Source organism: Tasmannia lanceolata, unplaced genomic scaffold (genome assembly GCF_043159265.1).
Source record: "Tasmannia lanceolata isolate RefF3 unplaced genomic scaffold, GAP_Taslan_0.1 ptg000016l, whole genome shotgun sequence".
NCBI lineage: Eukaryota > Viridiplantae > Streptophyta > Magnoliopsida > Canellales > Winteraceae > Tasmannia > Tasmannia lanceolata.
In genome coordinates, this window is record NW_027518693.1 from 6,485,019 (window position 1) to 6,509,824 (window position 24,806).

General features: G+C 36.8%; 1 protein-coding gene and 1 long non-coding RNA gene across 4 annotated transcripts; one reads left to right on the forward strand and one right to left on the reverse strand.

The window, feature by feature from the left end:
- Positions 1-1,686: 1,686 nt before the first annotated feature.
- On the reverse strand, positions 1,687-5,809 carry LOC143849057 (uncharacterized). Of its 2 annotated transcripts, none has more exons than XR_013235531.1 (2): positions 5,388-5,809; positions 1,687-2,126 (listed from the first exon to the last, which is right to left on the reverse strand). It is a non-coding gene; the product is annotated as an uncharacterized LOC143849057 (long non-coding RNA). The 2 variants fall into 2 exon arrangements; XR_013235530.1 differs by having other exon boundaries at positions 1,687-2,186.
- Positions 5,810-16,279: 10,470 nt separating this feature from the next.
- Positions 16,280-24,035, forward strand: LOC143849188 (putative serine/threonine-protein kinase PBL3). 2 transcript variants are annotated; one of them, XM_077358241.1, is made up of 7 exons: positions 16,280-16,500; positions 20,203-20,531; positions 20,657-20,792; positions 21,059-21,195; positions 21,281-21,404; positions 22,696-23,147; positions 23,817-24,035. In XM_077358241.1, the coding sequence occupies exons 1-7, from the start codon at positions 16,446-16,448 to the stop codon at positions 23,925-23,927; spliced, it is 1,344 nt and encodes a 447-aa protein (XP_077214356.1). In that variant the 5' UTR covers positions 16,280-16,445; the 3' UTR covers positions 23,928-24,035. The 2 variants fall into 2 exon arrangements, with proteins under 2 accessions (XP_077214356.1, XP_077214357.1); XM_077358242.1 differs by having other exon boundaries at positions 16,282-16,500; positions 22,696-23,197.
- Positions 24,036-24,806: the final 771 nt, after the last annotated feature.

Consider the following 24,806-nt stretch of genomic DNA (forward strand, 5'->3'; position numbering starts at 1 on the left):
ATGCTTCTGACTTAGTTAATATTTTGTTTGGTAAGTCTATCCTTTCGAGGAATAGTTTTTCAATTGGTAAACACTGGACTTCTTCCTTAAAACAGTAATGCCTCAAGGATTTAATTACGCCCCCTAAGATTGCTTAGCTTCAATGCCCCCAGTTTTGAGGATATCACTTGAATTTGCTTGAACTTCAGTTGATCTTCAGTCTTGATACCGGCTGTTGCCTTCTTATACTGATTCTCTTACCGTGACCAAGTCACCTCTTCGGGGTTTTTAACTTGGCGGACCGCGCTAGCCTTAACTTTTGCCTGAACCACCATTCTAGGTTTTCGATCCAGCAGGCTATCCCCTTAGCTTTTGCCTAAGCCGCCCTTTCGGGTTTTCAACTTAGCAGGGGAATGATCTTAAATTTTGCCTAGACTGCCCTTTCAGGTTTTCAGTCTAGCAGATCTTCAAACTCCGTTCGTTTTCTTATTCATCATTTTTTTTATTGTGTCTCGGGACCTAGCTCATTAGTTCTGAACACCAGAAGGACTTTATAGGTAGGATAGGGCTTTTCAAAGAATGGCTTAAGGTTCAACAAAGATTTCGACCGAACCTGTGAACAGGTTGCCTACATATCCCAAGGTAGGAATCAGGTCGTGTGTAGGTCAAGGCGAATGCCCCTAGTTTGAAGATCAATTGTTTGAAGGTTAATTGATTTTTTTCCTTTTTTCTTTTCTTTCTGGAACAATTAACTTCTCTTCTTTTGGAACTTGTCCCTCTCTTTTTTTTTTTTGAAAGGATTGAATTTCTTTTCCTTTTTGAATGGACCGAACTCAGTTCAACCGAGTTGCCTACGTACCCCAGTATAGGGATCAGGTCTCGCGTAGTTCGGGGGAATGCCCCAAGTTTGATGGGTTTTCAAGAAAATTTGATTTAGGCTCGAAGGGTTTGCAAATCGGTATTCTTTTGACATTGGGTTTTGATTTTGGGATTTAATCGGCCAAAGGAGGCCTTTCGATGTTCAGATTGGGAATCGATCTAGGTTACTAGAGTCCCTCTGGTACTGATTATTTTTTTTTTTCTCTTTTGTTTTTTTTTTCGCGGAGTTTGACGGCATTTCCAGGTAAGAGATAATGGATCTTCTTCTTTCAAGATTCTAATACGTGCTTTTGACTTTCATAGAGCGAAACTTGTTCTTTGACATCCTCCATCTATGGATTCGTACTCTTGATATCTGATGACCACTTTTCAATACTTGTTCTTGAACTTCTTATCTTGAATTTGTTGGCTTCATGTTATGAATTTGAGAACCAAGGTCATTGATTGGAAATATGAAAGTTATTTCCACTCTATGCCCCTTGCATAGCATATGATATTCACTTCATTCTTTCTTGAACCTTCTATCTATGTCTTGCCCCTGGTATCGGTTGTAGCTTTTCTAGACAATCTTCTTATTCTTGAAATAATTTTATCAATTCTTCACACTCTTTAGAGGGTAATGTATTTTCAATCGGCATTCACTGAATCAAAGTTTCAGTGCCAGTGTTTATCATTTCAATTTCATCTTTGAAAGGTTGGGATTGGCGCTCCTCCTCTCGTTCAAGTAATTGCTGTGACTCAAGTGGAGTTTCGTCAATTTTGTCCTCATTTGAAGAGGGAGTCTTATTTTAAGATCAGAAGCACACTTAAGAACAGACACAAGTGAACTTTTTGGAACTGACCGAAATTTTATTTAAAGAAAAGCTATTACATCAGACGACCTATCCTGAACATGCTCAGGATTCACAACTCTAAATAAGAAAGGGAAACAGAAGATAACTTGCCTGGACTAGGCATTGACCTTTAACTGTAAGACCGGACTCAACAATTATACTGACCATGATGACTGACTCAACATAAAATAGTAAGTGACTAAAACTTTAACTGCTGCAACTGTTTGGCGTTGAAGGCTCGGCGAAGGCTGGTTCGTTCTGAACATCATCATGGCTGATACTTTCAATTTTGGACAATGATGACTGATTCGCATAGGGAAATGCCCCTAGCTCAAGGATTCTGAGAGTGAACTCTGAAGGACTTAGCAAAATAATCTTGAAAAAGGTAGCCCCTAGAGGAGGAACAGACCAGGGGTACAAGCAAGATTGGATTATCTGGACCAGGCATGATCAGATCATGAGAACGCATAATCGAAAGATTGTGAGATTCTGCATCTGCCAGTTAGGGGATGGCATGAAGATACGATTGAATTGTATGATAGAAGAATCAAAGACGCACGATCAAGAGATTAGATGAGATAGCATAAGATTGCTTTCAACGGATAGATCATGAATGACTAATCCTATGAGATCTTTGGAAATGATGGGATTTATATCCTAACCCCAAAGGGAAAGTTTTTAATCTTCACACATTTTAACAGTGTTACCTGAAGGCATCAACCCTAATCCTAATCTATCGGAGTGGAGAGAGGATCTCGACTCATGACTTTGTTTGTGTACCTAGGACCGATCGTAGCCATTGGAAGATGGTCTACGGCCTAATCTAGACACAAATAGGTAGGATATCCTAAACTAGGCTCACACACGTGATGCACATGTGTTCGTATACTACATGCATGTGTGGGTTAATCTAGGGGTAAGGCCAAGAGTTCCCTTAGCGCGAATCCCTGTTCGATATACTGTACCAGTGTCCGGCGTATCAGTACGTGAACAAGAGATCCGTTTACGTACCATAAAGGTACTAGGCTAAGGGTGGAATGTTTCTCTAGCACAGAGGCACCAGGTGATGAAATCCCAGTCAACCATGCTAGATAACACTCCGGGTTCCTAAAATAGGACGTGTGTGCACGTGAGATGCAAGGGTTTAGATGCAAGTGATGTAAGTGTGTGCAATATGTTTGCGCAATCTATGATGCCTTCAGGTTTTGTTAGATTAAGTTCAAGTAAAATGTGATGAGAAAATAAAACAAGACAAACTAATCTGACAAGTATACAAGAGATAGAGTTTTCATGAGCCAGTTAAAATAGATTCAAATAAGTTATCCTTTGGAATTGTGATGAAGTTAGGTGATCCCCAGCAGAGTCGCCAGACTGTGGTACCCTGATCCCGCGAGAGGGGCGTGGGGCGCGAGCCGCCGCGCGCTCTCTCTCTCTTGGTCTCTCGTATCCACTCGATTGGCGTGTGCATTTTATTATTGATTTGAATTAATCTTTCCTGTGAACTTGGGATCACTAAGGCAATCCGAATTCCACACGAAAGAGACTGACAGAGTCGCCACCTAGATGTGGGATCTAGGACCCGTAATTAACCAGAAATCTAGACTCGCTACCTGGTTACGAGAATGGAAGGTATGGGGAGTTATCCACCACATGCACCATTCTTGCCCGATAATCGGTCTTCGATTCCAAAAGCTAACTCTTTTAAATTTATTTTAAATGGCTCATTCAACTCTATGTTAATGTGCGAACTAAGTGACATGCATCCTATGATCTAATTTCAATGTGAATCCTAAATGTGTATCTTGATTTATTAATTTGTCTGGATTCAATCTATGTGAAAGTTCTCCTAAAATTCTAATTTCATGGAAAGTCCTAAGTGATTTGATTAAGCATTTACAAGAAAATTAATATACAAAACACCACAATTTGTTTGTGGTGCCGACTCGCGGGTGGTATGCCATCAGACATCCAAGCTGCCTACGTACCCAAGCCTCACTGGGATCAGAGTCGACGTAGTTCGGTGCACCTAAGCTAAGCTACTTATGCCTAACTCAACTAGGACACCGACCTAGACGGGATTGACTGTTTCAACAGTTTTAGGAGAAGTTATTTAATTCAAGTTGAGGATTTTATTATCTTAGGATTTCATCTAAGATGCTATATGATTCTCATCTAAATGCAAATGGTCCCTTAGACTAATGCAGGTTTGCCTACATCCTAGTTTACTAGGCTTGTCCTAGGGAAAGATTGGGTGACTAGTGTAACTAGACCTATGGCACGGTTGCTATACATAGCAAGCGTCCGTGATGAGGCTGGACTCCTAACTCTAGGACTCCCTAAAACCTAAGACTCCCTAAAACTTAGGACACGACACGACACGACACCAGTGTTCCTAAATTGGGCTCTAAGGGTTCCTAAAGGAATTTTGAATCCACCGGCTCTTGGGAATCTCGAATTCTTTTGGGTTTGTGGAAACTTTTAGAGTTTTCTTGAAGCTTTTATTATCTGAAGGTATTTAGTGTGTTTGGTAGCTTTTAAAGTTGTTTATTTAGAAGGTTTTAGTTTCATTTGAAATTTTTAGTGGTCTTTTGGTTAATGTCTTTTAACGGATTTTTATCAGTGGATTTTAAATGGGTGAATTTTAGTTTTGTTAATTTTAGGTTGGATGTACTTTAGATTAATGTCTTTCGATTTTGGTTTGGAAAATGACGTTAACACAACCAAGTTTTGACAATTGCACAAATTCGACAAACCATTGACCATTAAAAGATCTGACAAATGCAGCCCACTAAAACTGTCGTAACTCTTTAACCGCTTGGCCAAATTCAACGTACAAGCATGCGTTGGAAAGATCTTTTATAGGGCTACAACTTTGTAGTTCTCCATTGTTTGTAAATCTGTGATTTAGAGGTTCGAATTTGTGTTGCAAACAAAAGGACAGCAACATTAAACTGGAAATGCCTAAAGGTGTGCCGCAACCATTTTGGACTTAACTTTTTAACCGCTCGCTGTCTGATCTAGCACGAATACTCGTTGGAAACGGCACGAAAATATCTACGACTTTGTAGTTAACCATTTCCCACGATTCTGTTGTTTAGAGGTCGAAAAATCTGTTTAAAGTCTAACAGCTAGCACTATGACGGGAATGATATTGGCACCCCCATGTTTTCTTTTGATAGTTCTTATTTTTTTAGTGATTAAAAGACGGTGAATATGAAAAATGGCTTGAATGGGCCTGAGATTAGATTCGAATGGGATGTTTGAAAAAGGGGTTGTTTTTATCTACTTGGCAAGGTGGGGTATGGATATTGGGTTCTTGAGATTGAGTGGGGGCTGTTGTTATCAAATTGGAGTGGGGGCTGTTGTTATCAATTGAAAGATGGAGGTTTTGTAAGCCAAATTAAATGGGTTTTGATAATTCATGTAAAATTCAAGTTTTCTTTCTTGTAAATGTTCAAAATTTTTAATGAATTGTTTTCCCAAAAGAAATCTAAATTCCCTAACAAGCCAATGATTTCAACATCCCATTGCAAATAGGTTCTAATGACCCTAACACATTAATCATATTTAGCATAAGTGAGAACATGACCAAGGCCAAACTAGTACAAAATTAAACATGACATCAACCAAAATATACGCAAAACAACACTCAATCCTACAAATATAGAAAAGAAAATAAAATTCCAAAAGACATACCTTTTTGTAGACGATATTCCATGCAAACTTATGGAGAAGAGGGATTTGGTCTAGAGAGAGGGCTTGAATTTTCTAAGAGAGGGGTTCTCTCCTCTTTTCTTTTTTTTTCCTTCTTCTCTTTGGTGAGATGAGAGGGTATTTATAAGAGAATGGGATAGGAGGTTAGGTGAGGTTAGGTGAGGTTAGGTAAGGTTAGGTGAGGTTAGGTGATGTTAGGTGAGGTTAGGTGAGGTTAGGTGAGGTTTGGATGGTTATGATGGGAGGAGAGGTTAGGTGAGGTTAGGTGAGGTTTGAATGGTTAGGATGAGAGGAGAGGTTAGGTGGTTTTGGATGGTTAGACCCAGGTCATGATCTGCCATTGATCTAACGATTTACGGAAATCGGGTCTCGGAATGGAATCAGGGTCCGGGCTATGAAGTGACCCTAGCTTATTTTGTCCCGATTGATGATCCGTAAAGTCAGATCAAGATATTAATGACCTAAAACATATAAATCAATGATAGAGGGGGTTCTCACATGGATTTAACACACTAATTTATTTGTTGATTAAAACAAAACAAAATGGGGTGTCTACAGTGAGAAATGGAAATTTTGACAGTACATATGGACTCAGAATTATGCAATAATTTGACGGTGACTTTCAGATCTACCAAAAATCAAGCACCAAAATGATCCAATCAAGTATGTAGGATTGAAGGCACTATATCGAATGAGAACCACAGATCAAAGGCATAAGCCTAGCAAATTGGCATAAGCCTAGCAAATTGGCATAATCCAATCGTACCCATGAGTCTAACTTATCATCTGCAAATGACTACAGGAAATCAAAGACAAGAGCATCTTATAAACAGCTCCAACAATGAATGTACGAGATGAGTTGAGAATCTTACTACAGATTCTTCTAAATATGATGAGATGATGTCAATAAAAAATCTCAAATTACGGTCAAAATAAAGGAATTCCTGACAATTCATGTTCTATCAGGTAAATCCAAATAAATGAATCAATATCGCATATTGTTCTATTAGCCAACTTAGTTCACGGTGGAATCAACATACAGTGCCAACATAAAAATTAGATAGAGATAGGGAGATTAAATGATGATTTCCATCATTTAATCTTATTGAAGATCAAGAGATGATTTAGGGAATTACTACTATTGTAAGTTAAACATCATAGTTTAAAACTTAAGTTTGCAATATTAGGGGTGTATCCTCTTGTGTCCTTGGGCCCTATTTGTTTTGGATTTTGAGAACCAATTCTGAATCTAAAACTGATTATTAAACTCAAAATTAAGGCCTTGATTGTTTTGGATTTTAAGAACAGATTGTGAGTCCAAAACTGATATTGGACTCAAATTTACATTTAATTTTGAGTCCATAATCAATTTTGGACTCACATCCGGGTTTCAAAATCCAAAACAAACAGGGTGTATATGTATATTTGAGTCCAATAATCAGTTTTGGACTAAGTTCAAAAATCGAAAACAAATAGGGACTTAGTAAATTCTACATTAGATTGATGAAAAAGTCCTTATTTTAATGAAGTATCGATTCTTTCGTTGAGCATTAGCATTGTAGAATCATTTGAGATAATGTCCCTTTAAATTAACAATTGTCATATCATTTCCATCTAAATCATGAAGAGAAAATATTTTCTCAAGGAAAACAAATTCCATCAGAAATGTTTTTCTCACAATCCACACAGGGCCTAAAGGAATGGTCAAAATCACGGCAACATCTATCTATCTATATCTATAAAGCTGAATGTGGTAAGCTGGGGTGTCGCCACATGGCACCCCCACGTGGTACCCCGAAATTTAAAAACGCTTGCATTGCCTTATTTTAAAAAAAAACGTCTTTTTTAAGGATAATACCGCAAGGAGTTCCAAAAGTTACTCTTTCCAAATATCTATTAAACTTAATGTGGTAAACTAGGGTGTCGCCACGTGGCACCCCGAAATTTAAAAACGCTTGCATTCTCTTATTTAAAATACCGTAAGGAATTCCAGAAGTTACTCTTTCCAAATTACATGCCACGTTTCTTAATGCTTTAATCAATCAATTATCAATATTTATAGGGGAGTGATAAATCGACTCCCAAATATCTTAAATGGACTCCGCATGTGTCTTTCTCTCTCCTCTCTCTCCTCTGTGTTAGAGAGAGATAGAGGAGAGAGACACATGGGGAGTCGATTTAAGATATTTGGGAGTCGATTTCTCACTACCTTATTTATATTGTTGATAATTTATGTTTGACTGATTTGGTTAGACGACCTATCTTATTTTTCTCCATTCCAGTCTCAAACACGTTTCATATTCCTAAGCAAGAGTCAAAACCCAAATGATTCTCTCTATCTCAACGGATACACCCCATGCATCGCACAGGATTGCAACTAGTCATATCTATCTATATCTATAAAGCTGAATGTGGTAAGCCGGGGTGTCGCCACGTGTCACCCCCATGTGGCACCCCGAAATTTAAAAACGCTTACATTCCCTTATTTAAAAAATGTCTTTTTTTAAGGATAATACCGCAAGGAATTCCAAAAGTTAATCTTTCCAAATTACATGGCACGTTTCCTAATGCCTTAATCAAACACGTTTCATATTCCTAAGCAAGCGTCAAAACCCAAACGACACTTCTCTTTCTCTCCATCTCAACGGATACGCCCCATGCATCGCAAGGGACTGCAACTAGTGAATAAGAATATCCGAAGGCTTCTACAACTCAGAGTATCTGATGCAAGGCATGCGTCATTACTCATTTTGTTTTTGTCGATCCACTAGGCAGAAAATTATTATCAAGATCAATGGTTAACAAGAAATATTTCGGACCCCACATGGGGAATGATTGCAAAATCAAGGCGGTTGATCTTGTAGATCATCACAAGGCAACCCACAATCCATTGGTCCCATCTTGAATCCGACAATCTCATGCATAAGATATAGGACAACAAAAATTGATGGTTTAGCTTTCATAAGCATAACCCTAAACGAGTCTTTATTGAACAATGACCCAGATCATTCGATTAAGGTGTTATCAATGTCCTTTGACAGATCATATGTTTCTCGTTTGGATCAATCATGTCCACAGGCACAACCGGGGCCCAATAAATGTCTTTTAGGAAGGAGCCTAACGCCCCCTATCTTTTTAGCATTTCCCTTTGTTTTTATTAGGGGTGTCAATGGATCCAAACGGTCCGATGGATCGTCTGAATCCGAACGTTAATGAACGGGATCTAAACATATGAATAGGATCCATGGGCATATTCAGATCATCAAATCTTGGATCCGAAAAATTTTGGATTGTGTATGGGCACGCCACAGATGCCCATTGGATAGTCACGATCCAAAAAGGGTTTACAGAAATACCCTCAAAATTTTGTTAATGCTTACCGTTCTATGAAGGGTATTTTGGTCAAAACCTCTCTTATCACTTAATGAATCGGATGGGAATGCAATTTCAGTCGTTTCATTTCATACTTTTTCGAAAGAAAAGGGAGAGGGGTTTTGTTCCTTATGCATCATATTCTTTGATAATAGTTATATACTATATTTGTTTATGTAATTTTGATTAGTTTTATTGTTTACAAGCATTATTATACACATAGATTAAACATAGATAAATTTTTAATTTAGTTGAAGAAAATGCATAGAGACACACTAATAGTGGACTGCCATTCTATCTCTTTTTAAAAAAATTAATTGTTTACTTAGCTTAGTGGGACATAATAGGACACTCCGATGGACGGTCCGAATTAAAATGGATCGTGATCATGACGTGGAAAGTAGGATCCGAAGAACAATCCGACTCCGACCCGACTGATAAGAAATTTGAATGGATCGTGACTGTGACAAAGGTGGATCCGTTCAACCATTAATTGCAAAGGAAGACTGCGCATCAAAAAAGTCATTAACAAACTTATTCGTTCAACCATTAATTGCAAATGACCCCCAATTGGTCTAAAGTCACATCAATCAAATTATTCCTTCAAAAGTCACCCTAATCAAACAATTAAAATTGGGGAGTGATATTCCCCCCCCCCCCCCCCCCCACGCCGCTTGATGGCTACCCCCAGCCCAATAAATGTCTTTTAGGAAGGAGCCTAACGCCCCCTATCTTTTCAGCATTTCCCTTTGTTTTTATTAGGGGTGTCAATGGATCCAGATGGTCCGATGGATCGTCCGAATCCGAACGTTAATGAACGGGATCTAAACATATGAATAGGATCCATGGGCATATTTCAGATCATCAAATTTGGGATCCGAAAAAATTTGGATTGTGTATGGGCACGCCACAGATGCCCCATTGGATAGTCACGATCCGAAATGGTTTACAAAAATACCCTCCAAACTTTGTTAATGCTAACCGTTCTATGAAGGGTATTTTGGTCAAAACCTCTCTTATCACTTAATGAATCGGATGGGAATGCGATTTCACTCATTTCAGTCGTTTCATTTCATACTTTCACGAAGGAAAAGGGAGAGGGGTTTTGTTCTTTATGCATCATATTCTTTGATAATAGTTATACACTATATTTGTGTATGTAATTTTGATTAGTTTTATTGTTTACAAGCATTATTATACACATAGATTAAACATAGATAAATTTTTAATTTAGTTGAAGAAAATGCATAGAGACACACTAATAGCGGACTACCATTCTATCTCTTTTAAAAAAAACTAATTGTTTACTTAGCTTAGTGGGACATAATAGGACACTCCGATGGACGGTCCGAATTAAAATGGATCGTGATCATGATGTGGAAAGTAAGATCCGAAGAACAATCCGACTCCGACCCGACTGATAAGGAATTTGAATGGATCGTGACTGTGACAAAGGGAGAATTGTTAGAGCGGGGGGGGGGGGGGGGGGGGAAGGGTAGCCATCAGAGGGGGAGAAAATAGCACTGCCCTTAAAATTTCATTTAAAAAGGGTCATTAATGTATAGTCAAAGAAATGGAATAGGGAGAATTGTTAGAACTTTAGAAGCCCCTTGAACCTAGCAACTCTATACTTCTAGGGCTTTGACGAGGTACAGTCAGAGGGGGAGAAAATAGCACTGCCCTTAAAATTTCATTTAAAAATGGTCATTAATGTATAGTCAAAGAAATGGATTAGGGAGAATTGTTAGAACTTTAGAAGCCCCTTGAACCTAGCAACTCTATACTTTTAGGGCTTTGACGATGTAATTACAGTAAATTGCAAGAATAACTGCAGAAGAACGATTTTAAAACTAAATATTACATAACATGAGCCTTGTACAGCTTAAAAGACAAAAATTCCATTTTTCTATCTCCAACAGTCTAGCTCCACTGTGAATATCTGGAGACTGGAGACACTTTATTTTCTCTGGCTCCAACTGATGAAAGCCCGTAATAGCAATCCCAATGATGATTAGTACTCTTTTCATCAAGTTTAATACCTCTTATAGTCTCCCATGTATGGATAATCTCTATATAAATTAGGCTTTCATTTGGAGGTTGTATACTTGTATATCTGCTAAGAATACAATGGTTGAAGATAAGGGACATTGGTGAGATAAGGGGTGAGGAATGCAGATATATAGCCATATGTCTTCCCAACTATTCGATTCACTCAAATTTATATTCGTTTTCCCATTCTCAAGCAACTATTCTCACTGGTCACATGTGGCTGAAGGTTATTGCAACATCGAATTAGTAGGAAACCACATATAGGACAAAAAGGTTTAGGGTGTAATTTAAAGTTAGCAGCAAAATACTGTTTATGCGACGAAAATTAAAAAGTTGAGGGCAATATGTCGGGGGAAACAAATTTAAATGGCAAAACTGATTTAAGCCGGAATTAAGAGTTTGCGCCAAAATTTAGTGGAAATAGATTTAATTAAGTGGCAAAACCAATTTTCTAGGAGAAATGTCCAAAAAAAAAAAATTTCGAAAAAAGATGAATGACAACAGGAATAGATAGATAGATAGATATTTAGTTTACGCCTTATGCTGTGAATAGGCTTGGGCTCTCAGAAGATGAATGAGCTCAGTCCCATGCAACCCTACCCAATTATAGGACAATTTGAAATTCGACGTGATTATCTTATATGCGCCCGCCCGCCCGTAGGCTTCTTGACATAACTCATTCTTACATATAAAAGCATATTCATGCCATTAAACTCTCCTGGCAAAGGAATGCAACTTAACACACACACACCAACACCCCCCCGGGCGCCATGCGGGCGGGGAATTCCACCCAATGTCATTTCTATCCCTCGATTCCGTTCATTTTTTCTCGAACCAAACATCAGAATCAGAACAGTATGCCGATTGCGGTGCCTAATTCTGGCAGCCCAAATGCACGATAAAGGGTGATTAGTTCCATCAGTTATTCAATTTATTTAATCACCTATCACATTGTTTAAGTGATGAAAGTCTTCAAATTTATTATATTATAACTTAGTAGAGGACAAACTTGTGGTCCATTCAAGCATAATCACATGAGCATTATCTGTCACATGCGCATTATCTTTTAAATTAAACCTTTTTAATTAAAAGTTTTCTTCAACTATTAAATAGCTCATGACTCTGAATTTCTTCACAGCAATTAAATATCTTTTACATGTACATTTCTCTATAGCTATTAAATACCTTATAGATGTAAATTTCTATACCTTATAAAAACTTAGTCATATCCCTTATATTTATCATTCCTCGAATTTTAAATACCTTGTAGATATAATTTTCTTTATAACTATTATATATCTTATACATATAACTTTCTCAATAACTATAAAATACCTTATAAATATGTAACTTTTTTTGTAGCTCTTAAGGGCTTATTCTTCAAGCATTGTCAACTGTGCTTCTGCGCAAAAAAAAAAAAAAAAAATCAGAGAGATGGCATTTGGCATACTTGGCCCCCTCTACCTGTTTCTCAAAATCCCGACTTCCTAGCCACAAAAATTGCTAAATTTATGAAGCAAAGCAGATCGAGTCACTTTGGGGGATTTTGTTCCACTCATTTCTCTCTCTCTCTCTCTTGAAAAGTAAATTCGGAGAATGAGAATAATTAAAGAACACAATCTTTTAATATTTACATTCTTAAGCGAAAGCTCTATTTTTATCTCATAAAAATTTGGTCCGCACATAAATTTTTTTTTTTTTTTTGAATAATTTTTTTTTTTTTTTTTTATAACGTAGGATGTCCCCACCCCCTTCGGGAGTAGGACTAGTCCTTACGGATACACGCAATGACCTACTCACCAAGTGTATCAGGTAAGTCGGGGGCGGGATTCGAACACTCGTCAACATGGAGCAAATCCGTGACTTTATGTTTGCGTAGCGCAAGCCATTTTCTTTTGCTTTAAAAAAAGAAGGATCTTTGACAATGGAATAAGCATGTTTGACACTTTTACATGTTAGATATGACCTATAACACGTAGTGGGTCAAAGCTTTAGTCTTTCCAATAGTTTGAGCTGTTATTTCTCTCTTAATTTTACTAAGAATGCTAAGCTAAAAGGTACCTTTTCCAAAACCAGCCCTATCGGACCATCTCATCAAAGTACATTTATCATTCCATTAATTTTATATTTTTTGTGCCACTATAAGTGCACTTTGTTGAGATGGACCAATTGGGAGTGCCCCTGTAGATGGTTTTTTCAAGGGGCCCTTCACTTTGGCATTCCTCATAAATATACTTGGGTGACGTGGATCCAACAGGGCTCGCATGGCTGCCCTTCAGCTTACGATTCCTCGAATTTTATTCAACTTATTAAAATGGTGGAGTGTGAACAGGGGCGGAGCCACGTATGTAATAAGGGGGCAAGCTGCCCCCCCATGTGTTGAAAAAAAAAAACTAAATAAAGTACATTTTTTAAAAGTTTTGGAAAAGTCTTTCTATGCTTTTCTAGAAAGCAACAATTGAAAAGTAGTAAAATATAAAAATAAAGTAGGACAATGATACTTTTCGTGGATCATGAGATTGGTTCACTATACGAGAATAAATTCTCCACTTTTGACGTTTTCCTTTACCTTTGAAACTCAAAGGAAAACGTCAAGGACTCCAGGGGGGGTGATTTTATCCATCAAGGTGGGAAATTGGGAAAATATCACTGCCCTAAAATAAACCCTAACTTGAAATTCACACTTAAAAAATAGAGTTCTTTTTTGCTTTCTCTGGAAACTTTCCATGGTCCCACCGTCCCAACTCGGCAACTCTCAAGCCTTTCGATTCAACTTCGCCCCTCCCACTCCCACTCCCATCTAAGAAGTAAAGAAGAAGAATATGAAGAAGAATAAGGATGAGGAGGAGGTAAGGGTGGATTTTTTTTCCTTTTTTCTTTTATTTTTTGTATTTCTGAAGACAAAAGCATTTGATAGATGAGATTTGGCCTAGATATTTATGATAAAGCCCTAAAAATTTACAGAAACGGATGGCAGATCAATGGATGACTGATAGTTTGATTACTTACATTGAAAATGATATATTTTGTAGCATTGATAATGAAACAATCATGCATTGCTTTTATAACATGATCGACTCGTCGAGGACAACTGTAGTGAGTTTTTCATTAACAATGTAATTTTTTTTTGGATTAACTATATTATCTTATTTTGTCCCCCTTATGTATAAATCTTGGCTCCGCCACTGAGTGTGAAGGTGGATGACACTTCTATCAATATAAACTTAGAATGACATAGGTCTGGAAAATGGCATCTACACCCCTTGGTATTAATAATGACACTCATTAATTTATTAAGCGCCTTTTTTTATTGGTACTTGATAGAATTTGTGGAATTACATTAGAGTAGCGGATTAGATTTCTTCCCAGGACAAGCAATCCAATTCTCACTATCTTTTTAGGTCCTTTTCAAGATTTTGAGTCCAAAACTGACTATTGGACTCAATTTCTAATAACCCCTCTTAAATAAAGAAAGGATTAGTAGAATCAGAATTTATAGACTACAAACATCTACTTTGAGACAGTGAAGGAGTGATCATATATATATATATATATATATATATATATATATATATATATATATATATATATACATATGAGAGAACATTTCCTACACACTTGTGTAGGTAAGTTACCTACACGCTACCTTAAAATACAGTGGGGCCCCACATTGTTTGGGTGATCCAAACAATTCATTTGAATGGTCCTCACATAGATAGGGTGTCCACAAAAAATCAAATCCATAGGATCATCCCAACCCTACGATTTGTGGAGGTAAAATGGACGTGTATAAACCTTCACAGTATCTGGTTGGGCTGCTAAGCAAGCAACTCTATATATATGGCAATAGTGTAGCTGGTTGGGCTGCTAAGCAAGCAATCCAAGTCTCAGTATCTTTTTCCATATTTGCTAACTCACTTTTCTTGAATTTTTTTCCCAAAATTGAAAAAAGAAATTACAACAGAATTCAACCTTGGAATTTCTTTTCACTGGAGTATTCTCGGCATAGGGGACATTAAAATCTAGGGATAAAAATTATGGAAAAAAGATTCTATGAAATTAATTCCAAGGTATAGTATGTTTGCAATTTTATTTGAAATAGGAACAATTTTTAATTTTGTAAAAAAATCCATAAAAAATGAGTTTACCAAATGCTAGAAATGTTATTTTAGATTGAAAATTTTGTAATAAAAATTTTCTATGCATCTAAATAGAGTGTCAATGGATCCAAATGGTCTATTGGACCAGAGAGTTCAGACTTAATTGAGCAGGCTTATTCAAGTGGCTGGAACCGTCGGATCTGATTCATATCTTAAATTTATTGTAAATGAAAGAGTATTTACGAAGGGTAATTTTGTCATCTAAAATTCATAATCAAAACCATTTTTCCTTTAATCAAACTAATGAATCCTCAACTCTCTCTCTCTCTCTCTCATATTTCTTTCTTCCCTCTCTGCTCTTTCCCAAATCCTAAGCCCTAATCAATTAGGCATTAACTTAACCTTAGAGGCTAGATGCTTGTATGTTGTTTAGATTACTTATTTAAAAGTTTAGACTAATCAGAGATAAGAGATTGATTCGACTGAATAAACTTTGCCATACACAGTAATATAGTGGACAAAACATTGTTAAAATTTCCAAAATTCTAACCACATGCCAAAGCAAGCAAGACTGGACACTCCAATGAATGACACAAAGTAGGATGTGAAGAAGACTTCGACAAGGGATACATACGGATTGTGACCTAGAAACATGTGAACATGATCCGAATTGGATCTATTGACACTCCAATGAATGTTACGATTAGACAGAAGCTTCTACGCGATGAAACAGAAGCAAGAATGTCGGCTTGAGTAATGTAAAAATTGGTGAGAATTCAAGGGTTCCTCCGTAAGTTCCTTCTTTTTCATCTTGTATAATTTTTTTACCATTTTCCTACCATTTTCACCCCTAGTTCATTTATGACAAGCTTTTTACACCACAAGAGGGTGGCCTGGGGAAGAAAAGGAGACAAATATATCATTCCATTTGGCAAATGATAAATGCGCCCATTTTCATTACTTGGGACACCCAGAGTGCAGTGTACGATGCAATCAGGTCCCTTCAAACCTTCGCTGTATGATGTACAACTGCCTCTATGCAGTCATAGATAAAGTGCACCTGGGTGTCCCAAGTAATCATAGGGGTGCATTAATCATATCCCTTCCATGTTTTTTTAAATGTCTGCAAGAGGGCTTTTTGGAATGACCGCTGCTAGGTTTTGGGGAAAAACGGGCATCAACTAAAAACACATTGAAAAGGGTCGAATCAACCGTCATTTCAATCCCGTTTTAAAAAATGATGTGGTAATGCTGGAAAGAGGGTGGAAATATCATCTCAAATCTTTCAGCATCAGGTGCAAATACACGTGTCGCTCGATCAATCAAAAACGTTCAGATAGGGGTATTATGATCAATCACGATTACCTTCTCTTTTGTCTGCTTATTTCCGGAAATTTCTCCCCAGCTTCGGCACAGCTCTTTATCATTCTAAATCCCTTTTCTTCATTAAATTAATCTCTGCCAAGTCTCAAGCCTTTTTTGGGCTTTTGATTTCCCGGAAGGGAACTTGTTTGAGCTGATGGGCAACTGCTTGGATGCCTCTGCAAGAGTCCAAAACGCTCACAGCTCTTCTGGTAAGCTTTTTGCTTCTAATTTTCGTTATGATTACTCCAAATTTGTAAAAGATTATATTCCATTTTTTGGGGTTTTTTCTAATGTTAGGAATGAGAATTTATTGTGGTGTTTTATGGGCTTTGACTGATTTTGGTTTTGGTATTTTGGGATTAGGTTTTTATATGTTAAATTTCTTAAAAAGAAGATTTTTTTGGTTAGTTTAAACGGGTAAGAATTGCAATTTTTTTTTTTCGTTTTGGTATTTGGGTTTAGTTTTTTATATGTTAAATTTCTTAAAAAGAAGATTTTTTGGCTAGTTTAAGCGGGTTGGAATTGCTTTTTTTTTTTTTTTTTTTGGTTTTTGGTATTCTGGGTTTAGGTTTTTATATGTTAAAATTCCTAAAAAGAAGATTTTTTTGGTTAGTTTAAACGGGTAGGAATTGCAATTTTTTTTTTCGTTCTGGTATTTGGGTTTAGTTTTTTATATGTTAAATTTCTTAAAAAGACGATTTTTTGGATGGTTTAAACGGGTTGTAATTGCAATTTCGTCGTGGGATTTGAGGAATTTTGGCTGTTTTTAGTGTGTATTCTAGTTTTTAATTTATGTTTACATCTGTGAAGCTGGTTAGGAAGTATTTGTGACTTGGTTATCGGTAGCATTAGGAACTCTTTGTGGGTTTTGATGTGTTTTAACTGCTCTTTATTTTCGCGTTTGGTTTAGTGAATAAGGTTTTGATGGGTTTGTCTGTTTATGTTTTTGGGTTTTAGTTTGATATTTCAGTGTAAAGATTTTTATTCTAGATGTTAAACTTTGATAGAAAGGCACTCCTTTCTGAGTAATTTGCACCTGAAATGTGAAGATGTTCAACGATGCGTTTTGGTTGTTTTGAGGGTTTGATTTTGTTTATTAAAAAGCAGTTAACAAGTACTTTTATTATGGATTAATTTAAGTTAGGAATGTGAATTCTTCAGGTTTTGGTGTGGTTTGGTTGTTTCCAAGTGTAGATTTTTAGTTTGGGATTCGGGATATGGCGCAGCACAAAAAGTTTGTTTAGCAAATTCTCTTTATTTTTATTTTTTTGAATGGTAGAATTCAGTAAAAAAGATCGAGATGGTCGAATAGCACAGAGAAGAAAAAGAAAAACTACAGGTCAAAGAATAAAAGCATCAGGAGGAAGGAAATCATATTTCTCTAGCGACTCCAACCCAACCCCTCTTCTAGCAAGAGAATCTGCCATATCATTTGCCGACCTTCTGACGTGATTGAACGTCACAGATGAATCTCCGATATTATCGAGAATCTCATTGAAAAAGTTTGCGAACCTCCAAGGAAAGTTATGTGAACCAGATAACCAACGGATAACATTGATGGAGTCACCTTCCACCACCACTTTATTAAAATCTTCCCCTTCTAGTAACTTAATTCCTTGATAAGCAGCACTTACTTCCACCTCATTCGAATCAGCAGTACCAATAGGGCCTGCATATGACCAGATCACCAACCTTATCATCCCTAAGAACCCCTCCAATACCGGCCGGGCCGGGATTACCTAGACTCGATCCATCAAAATTAAGTATCAAACCCATCTCTTTATGGGTTAGATACTTTGATTTGTGTTAAAAATGCAATTTCTTTGTGGGCTCTTGTCATTTTTTAAATACTCATTATGGGTTTGATTTGTGCTGTAAATTCAATTTTTTTGTGGGTTATTGCCATTTTTATTGTGAGTTTTTTTCCCCTTCTTTTGGACTTCAGTTTATGTTTTAGAGGTTAGATAATTATTAGTGGTTTCTATCGTGTTTAAATCACGAAAACAAGTTGTTTATGGTTTTTGATGGATTTTGGCTATAAGTGATTGGATTCTGATTTGGGGCTTAGGATTTAGCTTTTGATGCTTAATAGTTAATAGTAGTTAAGAAGTACTTGCTGTTGGTTAAGTTCGCATCCTACATGCGAATTCCTCATGGGTTTTGCTTGGTTTTTTCTGTTTTTAATTGTGGGTATTGTTTTAGGTATGGGGCGTAGTTCTGGATTCTACATGTTAAAAAATGGTTAGAATGAATTTTTTGATGTGTTTAGTTCCACAGGAATTGCTACTTTTTTGTAGGTCCTAAGTGGAATTTAGCTGTTACTATTTTCAGCTTTTAGTTCGAGATTTTGGTGAAGGTCCAGAAAAACTTGGATTATAGCAGCCAAATAATTGTTTTTTTTTTAATGGAAGCAGCCAAGTAATTGTTCAAACTTGTTTTCCTATTAGAATTGTTCAGGGGCCAACCCTGATTTCTGAATGTCTTTGTTGAAGGGAATACCGAGAAAGAGGAAGTCTTACTTGGTTTTTCGGCATTTAATTGAAATAGTCCATATTTGTGTGAAATACAAGTTCCTATCAAGAACATGTATATGATTACATCCATGTTGATTCTCGAGATGAACTTCCTTCACTATAATTGGTTATTAGTATTACTTTCATAACCATATAAAGTTACGTTTAGTGGTCATTTCAATGTTTTCTTAAGAGTAGATTGGTTATGGAACTTTTTTAAAAAAGCAGGTTTAGTAACACTTCAGAGAACTGATACCACTTCTCCATTCTTTCTTTCTTTTTTGAAAAGCTTACTAAATTTATTCCAACCTAGAAGGAAATTACAAGGGGGACAAGAGGTCCCCAAAATAGGGCTAAACCCAGAGAAGAGCAAAGCTCATCAGGTGGTCAATTACATTAAATATCATCCATTTTCACCAACAGATGGTTACTTTTTAAGATTTCAGGAAACTGATACCACTGCATGTAAGAAATCTTCGTGCTTCTAAAGCATCCAGTGCCACAGAAGATTGATACGTAACAAAAGAACCAGGTCATATTTTACAGTTGCAAGATGGATTAAAATATCTAGTAATAGAAATAAAAACAAAATAAGAAATGAAGAACGATATCGTCCAAGCTCTTCACAAACTCCTCTCTCCTATACTTTTGATCTCTGTTGAGCTGCAGAACTGGGCAGGGTACACAATTAGTGGGAGATGACATGGATATTGGAAACCCCCATGCTTCCAAATCCCTTCAGCTCCACGGATCGTTACCTTTGAAGATTTATACATAACAAAAGAAATAGATGATCCAGTTTTGAGATGGATTGAAATGTCAAAAAAAATAAAGAAATTAAAACAAAATAGAAATGGAGAACAAGGGTAGAATTGTAGAAATAACATGAGATCATCCAATGCCTTCCTTCATAAACTCCTCTCTCTGATACCTCCAAATACCCTTGCAGACACCTATGAAAAATGTATTCTTTTTTTTTTGTTAAAGTTGGCTGAATTAGATCCAACGTTGAGCTTTTGAAACCTTAAAGTAACCAAACACTCAAATGGGAACAGTTTTCAAAAGTATCGGCTTTCTATTGTTAACCAATTTACCTGATTTAGTCCCAAGATTTTCTATTCACCAAACAGTTCTAAATTGATTTTTTGTTCGCCAAACAGTCCTAAAGTTGTTGAGAATCCATGATATTTCATTATTGTGTACTCTTTAAGTATTTGACATAAGCATCGTGCTCAATTTGATTCGTTGTTTTGATGTGGTTTACCTGTGGAAATTGCATAGTACATCTGGTTGCAAACAGCCTAATTGTGGATTATCTCTGAAGATTTTCTTATGGTTTGGTGTTCTATGATTTCGTATCTATATGTGCTAAAAGTGACACTCCTTTACAAAATTCAGAACCATCAAAGCGCACATCCAAAGCAAGCCTACCCAGTTTGACAGTGTCATCTTATAGCGAGAAGAGTGCTAGTGAGAAGTTCCCTACGCCACGATCTGAAGGCGAGATATTATCATGCTCAAATTTGAAGGCCTTTACCTTCAATGAACTAAAAAATGCTACTAGAAACTTCCGTGTAGACAGTCTTCTTGGGGAAGGAGGATTTGGTTATGTTTTTAAGGGATGGATTGATGAGCAAACTTTGGCGGCTGCAAGGCCTGGTTCTGGAATGGTTGTTGCTGTCAAAAAGCTTAAACCAGAGGGTTTCCAAGGTCACAAGGAGTGGCTGGTAAGTTTATCATTAGTCTTGTTTTTCTCTTTCTTCTCATTATTCTTTTCCTTTTGCTTTGTTATTTTTGGTCATTCATTTATTGGTTGCTATGTTTAATTGGGTTTTGGCATCAATATTTGTAGACAGAGGTTGACTATCTGGGCCGACTTCACCATCCAAATCTGGTTAAGCTCATAGGGTACTGTTCGGACGGCGACAACCGACTTTTGGTTTATGAGTTCATGCCCAAAGGCAGTTTGGAGAATCACCTATTTAGAAGTAAGTTATTCGGCTTATCAAACATTTACTGTATTTTTTGTCAATCCAAACATTGTATGCTATATTCTATATGACTTGGACATCAACACTTTTTTTTGGGTTGGTAATCTGGGATTGAACCTCTGACCTCACGGTTAAGGAACAAAGCCGTAACCAATTGAGCTAGAGGCTCAACCCCTTAAATTAACCTGAAAATTCTTAATCACCTGATCAGTAAAATCAAGGTTGCTTTTTGCCGCAAGTTTTTATTGGGTTGCTTTTTGCAGGAGGTGCCCAACCACTTCCTTGGCATATAAGGCTTAAAGTTGCTATCGGTGCTGCCAGGGGACTTTGTTTTTTGCATGACTCCGAATCTCAAGTTATATATCGTGATTTTAAAGCTGCAAATATCCTTCTCGATGCGGTATGCAGAAGAAGAATAACATTCATCCCACCAGATTTGACGTAATTCTAGAGGACTGGAACTTATTATGCTTTTACTATTGCAGGAATTTAATGCGAAGCTTTCGGACTTTGGCTTAGCAAAAGCCGGTCCCACGGGAGATAAAACTCATGTCTCCACACAAGTCGTGGGTACTCATGGCTATGCAGCACCCGAATATGTGGCTACAGGTATATTGAAGAAATTTTGGCTTGCTTTACTTGTTTCATAGTTACTTGTGTTCGAAAGAAAAAGGCCTATCCTTTTACATGTTGATCAATTTTTTCATTGTAAGAATATGTTGTGTTTCTAAAACTAGGAGAGTATGTCTCAGTCCATCGAAAGGAAAATTACAGAAGTAGGGCTTCAGATTGACTGGGCCGCCTGACAGGCCCTTTGGGCCTCGTCCATTAGGGCCGGGCTGCTCCTTTCATTTCAGGTCCATTTAGAAATTGGGGTGGATATCATTCCCCTTTTTCAAATTAAATAAACCCCTGAGACCTATTTAGAAGAAGAATATGCTAGGAAGACGCTAATATACCACATGTGCCTGTAGAAGAGAAAAATACCTACATCTATGAGGTTGTTTTACAAAATTGCTAAAATTTCCCTTGTTTAGGGCTTAATTTTCAAATGAAAGTCATTTAAAAAAAAAATAAAAAAATCAAGTGAATGTCATCATTTGTATAGCCATATATAACCTCTTACGAATGTGGTCTGTCGGCCGCCAGAAAAGCGATATTTTATTTTAACTTCCAAATCAGGGCTATTTTGGTCAATTTTTGAAGTTATGACTTATGACCAGAAGTTTTGTATGCAGTAAAGCATTCTCTTCGTAACCTTCTCTGGAAAAAAAATAAGAAATAAAAAACCTCTGGCATCTACATCTTCTCTTCCTTCAAACCATCCTGTGACTGGTGCTAGAATGCTTTTGATCATTCATGGAAAGGTAAATATATTTTGGTTGTTTCAGAGAAAATAGGACGATACAGATTCATAAGCCTCTTATGGGGAAGAGTCATTTTCGCGGTAGTGAAGCCATGTTGATGTATTCATGAATTCTCAAATTACAAAGTATTGAAAGGTTTCTTTGATTAAAAATTTTTTGTTACTGATACCCCTCCTCTCATGTTTTTGCCTAATCACGGAGGCTTAAAACTTCGGGCCAAAATATAATTGATTAATGAAAGTATTTAGGCAACTCATATGCTTGTATTAGGTCTATAAACACCTGCATATATGATAACAATATGATATCAGTAGGAATGGATGGATACCTCTTTTACCCATATCTTATGTGCATAAGATTTCGGCTGTGTGAATCATTCGCATAGTCAAGCTTGCATGTCTTCCTTAAAAATTCACATTCCAGGTAGGATATTCATACTTGCTATTGGTATCCGCATGTTAGAAATTTCAGAGTTGCAGCTGTTATCTATAACAGTCTCACAGATTTCATACTAAGGTTTTCATGGTTAACAGGTCGACTAACTTCAAAGAGCGATGTCTACAGCTTTGGTGTTGTATTGTTGGAACTCTTGTCTGCACGCCGCGCCGTTGAGAAGGGCAAAACTGGCATAGAGCAGAGTTTAGTTGCCTGGGCGAAGCCATACTTAGGTGACAGGCGCAGGCTATTCCGAATCATGGACACCAAGTTGGAGGGCCAATACCCTCAGAAAGCAGCCTTTACGGCTGCCACCGTCGCTTTACATTGTCTCAGCTCTGAAGCCAAAGTACGGCCACGTATGTCTGAAGTCTTAGCAACACTAGAAGAGCTTCAAGCCCCGAAGAATTCAGCAGTCAAGGCGGGCCCCCATACAGAACAACGCAGGGTTTCCAATGCTATCAGAAAGTCACCATTGAGAAACTTCCCTTCGCCAAGGAATCTGACACCTGGTGCATCCCCATTGCCATCCTACCATAAATCACCACTGGTACGCTGAGCAAGGAACCATCCTCAATCTGGCGTTTCCATTTATATATGGTGAATATTTACTTCATATTTTCTGTCCCCTTATTTAATAGTTGATAAGAAGTGGGGGCCTTCTGTTTTGACAAAATCACGTCTTTAGAAATAGGTGCTTGCATCATTCAAAATGTGGTTTGCTGGATATTTGACTAGTGTACAGTAATAAATTAATTGCATTGATTGAATGTCCTGAATTTCCTCATAGACTACTGATAGATATCCCTCCCTTTTCTCTACAATGTAAAACTTTTCCCTCGTCTTGTCTTTGAATGAGAATGTGCCTCACTTGTCCTATATTTAAGGAACATGCTTTCCATTTTTAAAATGTGGAGCTAACCATTGTGGACTAGAATTTTCTGGATGTAAATTGTGTTTCCATTGAGAATGGTGATTATATGAATGCTTATCAGTTGGAGAATTGAATTTTGTCTTTGCTTGATTTCATGGAAACCTTTGTTGATTTACAGAACCTCTGGATTCTGGAACCTCCTCTTCCTCCTACCACCCATTCACCAGCTTCCATGTCATGATCTTTCGTAATAGATGTCATAAAAAATATGATAATTAAGTTAATATCAATCATCTATTAAATTTTAATGTATATTTCAATCTTCTTAATATTATTTTTTTACAGATGTTTTGTAGATGCTCTGCTTTAACCACCATCACTCCCCTGCTATTGCACCTGAACTTGATACTCCACTCGCGCAAACTTCGTACAGATAACGTGCCCCACTTCTCATAAGCTGGAATTGGATTTTGATTGTGTTTTATATTAAGATATTTTATTTGAGATGTCAGTTTTGATGTTTTATATAAAGATCTTTTAAATTTTCAAACTAACATTCCTTTTTGTGCCTTGGCATTTGTAGTGTATTTAATTTTTAGTCCCACATCAGGCATCGAGAGGTGCTTCACATCAATTAGTGTGCTTACTTTGCACTTTGCACGCTTACATCATTGTTAGCTGTCCATGTCTATGATAGTATTACACAGACCTAGAAGAGATCAACCTACACCTAAACAAAGTCTTAAATGTCGGTTTCAGTCGCCACAGAAATGTTTTGGTGTCAGGTGGAAAATTCGGTAGAAATCTTGTAAAATCATAGAAACATATGCAAATCATAGAATTAAGATAAAACTTCAAGAAATGCTAGAATAAGAACTAAGACATACTTAAAACCATCACATACCCAAGACCGCCAGCCATAATAATTTTATAACATCTAACTCCTAGTAACATGCTTTGTCGCGAATGTATGATAATCAGTGTATACCACATTTCATATGTAATTCAGATAAATATTTATGCGTCATGCATACACCACATTTCAGATTCACCTCATATAAATATTATGCTATGATTTGTGGACACGGATTTGTGTGTTGAGTTTCGACACAGATACGAGTTGTTTGACTTGGCAACATCTAAAAAGCTAGAAATGGTGACACATACATACATATAAAATTATCCTTCAAAAAAATACATACATATAAAGTTACTGATTAGTATCATAATTTGTAACAAGATAAATATGATATTCATTTAACAAACTAATAAATTTTTAGAATTAATCAACTATAATCTAAAACAAATATGAGATGATCAAATAATAACGTATTA

Bases quoted from the DNA above. Each gene is read 5' to 3' on its own strand.
- LOC143849188 (XM_077358241.1), top strand. From the start codon at position 16,446: ATGGGCAACTGCTTGGATGCCTCTGCAAGAGTCCAAAACGCTCACAGC. The intron at 16,501-20,202 runs GTAAGCTTTTTG...TACAAAATTCAG, and splicing joins AAACGCTCACAGCTCTTCTG to AACCATCAAAGCGCACATCC. The intron at 20,793-21,058 runs GTAAGTTATTCG...TGCTTTTTGCAG, and splicing joins GGAGAATCACCTATTTAGAA to GAGGTGCCCAACCACTTCCT.